The 5,408-nt window shown below is 39.4% G+C and overlaps 1 protein-coding gene across 1 annotated transcript in view; it reads right to left on the bottom strand.

Moving 5' to 3' along the window:
- CNTNAP2 (contactin associated protein like 2) overlaps nucleotides 1-5,013 on the bottom strand; it is a 1,200,002-nt gene extending 1,194,989 nt beyond the window's left edge. The window contains exon 1 of the mRNA XM_011365532.2: nucleotides 4,902-5,013. Within this exon, the coding sequence (XP_011363834.1) occupies nucleotides 4,902-5,013 (112 nt within the window). The remainder of the gene's footprint in view (nucleotides 1-4,901) is intronic.
- Between the last annotated feature and the right edge of the window lie 395 nt (nucleotides 5,014-5,408).

Raw genomic sequence — 5,408 nt, 5'->3', positions numbered from 1 at the left:
GATCAGAAGTGACATCTTCCTGCGTCCTCCCTTGTTGCTCCATAGACCTTCTGCACAGAGCTGCCAAAAGGATACTTTTTAAAAATATAAGTTGGTCATGTGGCTCCTCTGCTCAATCACTCAGAATGAAGTCGGAAGCCCTCCAACTGCTCACAGTGGCCACTGCACCAGCCACACCTTCCCTCATCCTTGTCCACTCCTGTCTAGCCACCATGGCCCGCTTCCTTCAACAGCAGGCCTGCCCCTGCCACAGGATTTCACGATTGCCATTCCAGCTACCAAGAGGCTCAGCCCTCACCTCTCCCAGGCTCTGCTCGGTGTCACCTTTTATTGCTGCAGACAAGTTTTCCTAGCAAAAGAGCATGATGCTGCCGTCACCCACTATCCCCACATCTGGCCTTATTTTCCTTCGTAGCATTAAAAGCTATCTGACATGTTACGTTTTGACTCATTTAATTGTTTAGTCGCCATTCTCTCCCATGAGACTGGAGAAGCTCTATGGGAATAAAGTTTTTGATAATTTGCTTATGCTTACTCTTTAGGAATCTGAACCGCACCTGGCATTTGGCATACACTCTAAAAACATTTGTAGGATGAATGAATGGATAAAAATAAGAACAACTAGGCCTAATCTCAGAGTGCGGAGGCACACTGTTCATTTACAATGTGGCACAATACCTAATTTTTAGAGATGTGGTCTTAAAATCCCAATAAATGTTTACATGTGCTTAGTACTCTTTAATAAGACAGAGAATAACACTGGATATTCTAGAATGCTATTCCAGATATTTATAAACAGAAAAAATCAAAACAAAACTAGCCATAGAAAGAATGAACTAGTTTTCTTGAAAAGTCACTCAAGTGAATTGTCTCCAATGATATTGGAGAAATAAATTACTATTCATCATCTCATCACTCCAGTGTGTACACATTTGAAGTTAATATGAACAAATCCATCCCTGTAAAACATTGTTAGATTTTTTATTTTTCTTACTCATACCACAAATGCCTCTGGGAAATATGGCATGTGTGTATGACTACATTCCCCAGAAAGAAAATGTAAAAGAAAAAAAAATATGACCGTAAAACTTATTTTAAATGTATCAGTTAACAAAGTAGGCATCTAAAGTAAAAGATTTCATATTAATTGTTTTGAAATACACGATTCAATTTAGCTACTAGTAAGCACAAATATAAAACCTTGATTTCCTATCCTCTCTTCCGAGTCTAATTTTTTACACTCTTTTGACATAGTTCTGAATTGAATTTGAGCAATCCTTACTTCTAAAGTTCCCATTAGATTACGAATGTGCTGATGTTCATTCATTTTCCTTTTATTCTTTCCGCTATGCATCCAGTGCCTATGCTGTTTCAGGCACAGGAAATGCAGCAGTAAGTGAAACTGATGACATTCCTGTCCTATGGAACTTTGTCTTAGAGGGGGAAAAAAAAAAAAGACTAAAAACTAAAAGGTAAATTTATATTATGAGATGGTGATTAAATACTACAGAGATATTGAATAAGGCAGAGGGGGCGGGGAGTTTGGCGGGGTGGAGGTTGAGGGTGCTGTGTTTTGCTGTCTGGTAAAGCAAGGTCACTTTGATCAGGTGACACATCTGAGCTGTGATCAGAAGGAAGTGAGGAGGGGGTGAGCCCTGTGAGAAGTCAATGGGATTATGCTAGGAGGAAATTGCTCTAGTCCAAATCTGCTCAATAGGGTAATATTAATGAATAATACATCTTCCAAAAGGAAGTATCCCATGCATACACATTGTCACACTGAAAGTAATTAAAAAGAAGTTGGTGAATAACTAACAATCCATCAGCTAATTTAAATTTAGAACTTAAATATAGCATTTATGAAACCTGAAGACATGTTTTTTAAAAATTTGACTTCCGTAATAAATTGATCATCTTTATAATAAATTAAAAATTTTTTTTCTAATTTAAAAAAATGATGTAATTCAGAATGATAAAACCAGAATGTAATTGGACTCAAGAAAGATAAGCATATAAGAGATTATTTGCTTTTTTAAAAAAGGTGGCTGTTAGGATATGGAAGCAACCGGAATGTCCTATGATAGATGATTGGATAAAGAAGCTGTGGTACATATATACAATGGAATATTACTCAGCCACAAGAAGAGGTGAAATACTGCCATTTGTGACAACATGGATGGACCTTGAGATAATCATGGTAAGCGAAATAAGCCAGACAGAAAAAGTTGAAAATCACATGATATCACTTATATGTGGGATATAAAACTAAAAGCAATAAATGAACAGGACAAACTAACAGAGACCCATGGACATGGACCATAGATTTGTGCTTAACAGAGGGGAGGGGGGAGGTAAATGAGGTAAAAGGGTCAAATACGTGGTGACAGAAAGAAATCTAACTATGAGAGGTGAACACACAGTGTAAATATATATATGTCTCACTGTTAGAATGTGCAGTTCAAACTTACTGGATTTTGTTAACCAATGTCACCATAAAAAATTAATTAATTAACTAATTAATTAAAAAAATAAAAAGGTGGCTGTAAAATTACCAGAATTTAAGCACTGTCAATCTTACATTCTTATAAGTTGAGACATGATCTATAACCATACAATTAAGTAAGAAAAATGCTACATGCATTATATGTTTTCCTGGAAGACTTTAACCACAAATACTTATTGAGATCTTACTCTGCTTGTAACATTCTAACCACTTTTAGCAATTAAAAATATATATACATATATCTATGTATCTATCTTTCTGTCTCATCTCTGTCTCTGTCTCTGTATCTATCTCTATGTCTATTTCTATCTCTATCTCTATATATTGTCCACTCCCCCATGACAAGTAATAATATATACACCCATGTAAAGTAATTAAACATGAAACAAGAGAATAATACAGTTTGTAATTCAATGCTGAATAGAATATTATCAAATACTGAAAGTCATAAATTAAAACGCAGGGCTGTTGTCTAGGTGAGTTGCTTATCAGTCCTAGCTCCATCATAATTGTATGACCTTGAGTATGTCAATTAACCTCCTCCTACAGATGACTCACATGGAATATGAGAAAATAAGCTAAGTTTTTCTTGAGCACTAAAAAGTTCAAGCACTATCATCTATAGGAGTAACAATGTCCTACAGGCCAAATCCAGCCCATTGCTTGCTTTTGTAAATAAAGTTTTATTGGAGTACAGCTATGCTCACTCACTGATATATTGTTTAGGATGGCATTCATATAACAGTGGAATGTCACAAAAGACACCACATGGCCTCCAAAACTAAAATATTTACTATCTGACATTTTAAAGAAAAAGTTTCCCAATCTCTGGTCAAGTATAACAAATATCCAGGAAAGAGAATGATTAATAATCACTTATGGTATTTGGTAACATACAAATAATGAATAGAACCTGAAGAATTGAAGGACTACAGACAGGTGAAAAAAGGGTTAAGAATATTCTAGAAAGAGGGAACAAAATCATGGAGGCCACGGGGGGAATAAAATCTCCCAGAGATGGTTGTAGTAGCGCTCCACGAATGCACATATATGCACGTGCACATACATGCACATATTATGAAGAACTATCCATTTTTAATTCCGACAAGTTAATAAAAGTTATTACACATTACAGATTCCCACAAGTCAGTTTGCTTGTCGTGTTAGAATGTGTCACGATATTCTGCACTCTTAAATAGTAGGAAATCAAGCAAATTCCTAGAGAAAGTGGAGAGAGAGGTAGAGATAGAGGTAGAGATAGAAAGAGATAGAGATATATACATATATATACATAGAGAGAGAGAGAGAGAGGGAGGGAGAGAGAGAGAGGGAGGGAGAGAGAGAGAGGGAGGGAGAGAGAGAGGGAGAGGGAGGGAGGGAGAGAGAGAGAGAGAGAGAAGCACACAAGCATTTAAAACAATTTTGTATGGTATTTTCCCATAGTGGGATGTCTTCCAAAACTGTAGCCACAGACAGAGTTCCGGCAAATATTTGGTCTCTGGCATTCTTTCCTTCCAGAGACTCGTGGATGAAAACTACAGGAACAGATGGACTTGAGTTTTATTTTCACACGATTTCGGTCAGTCAGGAAGGCCGACTAGCCATAAGAATTCTGCACGAGTTCAATGACCAGTGACGGCTGTCGCCCTTCACCTAAGAGAGCATGGCCAGGGAGGGGCTGTTGTTGGTGAGAGGTGTGGGCAGGAGTCCGCGAGGTCAAAGGACATCAGAACACACATAATTGCATTAGAGGTGGCATTCAAATGCATCTCTGATTAAAATAACGTGGGAAAATTTCACAATATCTTTTAAAATTATGGCACTTAAAATATATGTTTTATATCAGGGGTCCTCGACCCCTGGGCTGTGGACCGGTACCAGTCTGTGGTCTGCTGGGAACCGGCCGTACAGCAGGAGGTGAGCAGCTGGCAGTGAGCGAGCTTCATCTATGCGTGCAGCCGCTCCCCAGCACCAGCATCACCGCCTCAGCTCCGCCTCAGATCATCAGGTGTTAGATGCTCATAGGAGCACCCGTCCCTGGTGCCACAAAGGTTGGGGACCTCTGTTTTACATCACACATTTGGAAACCTACACCTAATAGACAGAAAACAATTAAGGACAGCCAAGGACTCCAGAACCAAACACTGCTATCAGGACAGGATTTCTAGCAACATCTTCATTGACAATTTAGAAAAATAGCCATTGTGAAAGGCATGTTCTCAGAGGGATGCACCGCTCCTCGGTCTCCTTGTTTCCTGTGCATTCAATCCCTGCCTGCTGAAGCCGGAGCTACACTGCCTCAGGTGTTATGGCCATTCCTCTCCAGGGTCAAAGCATATTAACGAGGCCAGACTTCCCTCTGAACTCTCTGGCTCCAATCAACAGGCTCCTACCTTACTCCTCACGGCCAAAACCATCCTGAAGTACAAGCTGAAGAGCTGTGCTGATCTCGTTCTTGATTCTGCCAGTGGTGTCTCTGGGCTTCCCAGAGGTCTTCTCCTGGTGTTCATTTCAGGGTCTGGAGTTTCAAAGATTACATCTCGTCTCCTGTTCCTGTGTTTCCTTATTTCCGTCTGCCCACCCACATGCCTGACTATTGTCAACCACTGCATTCACCAGTCTGAGTACGAAACTGCCCGTGTACCCACCTGATGTGTACTGTGTCCCACCTACCGCTCGCTACATTATTCTCTGATACCATTCATCTGACTCCCTATAGAGACCATGAGCTCATGACTCAGGCGCTTCCTGAATCATCACTTAGATGAAGAGAGCCCCTTAAGGCGCTCATAAAATATAAGTAGCCTCTCTTCCCATACTCTGACCAAGAGAGGGCTTGTATAAGATCTGCTACATCTATATTTCCCAAGACTACGATTCTTGTTTTGTAATTGTTTTTTTTTTT

The sequence above is a fragment of the Pteropus vampyrus genome, unplaced genomic scaffold, assembly GCF_000151845.1.
Source record: "Pteropus vampyrus isolate Shadow unplaced genomic scaffold, Pvam_2.0 Scaffold112, whole genome shotgun sequence".
In the NCBI taxonomy this organism is placed as follows: domain Eukaryota; kingdom Metazoa; phylum Chordata; class Mammalia; order Chiroptera; family Pteropodidae; genus Pteropus; species Pteropus vampyrus.
This window is presented reverse-complemented; position numbering and strand designations above follow the sequence as displayed.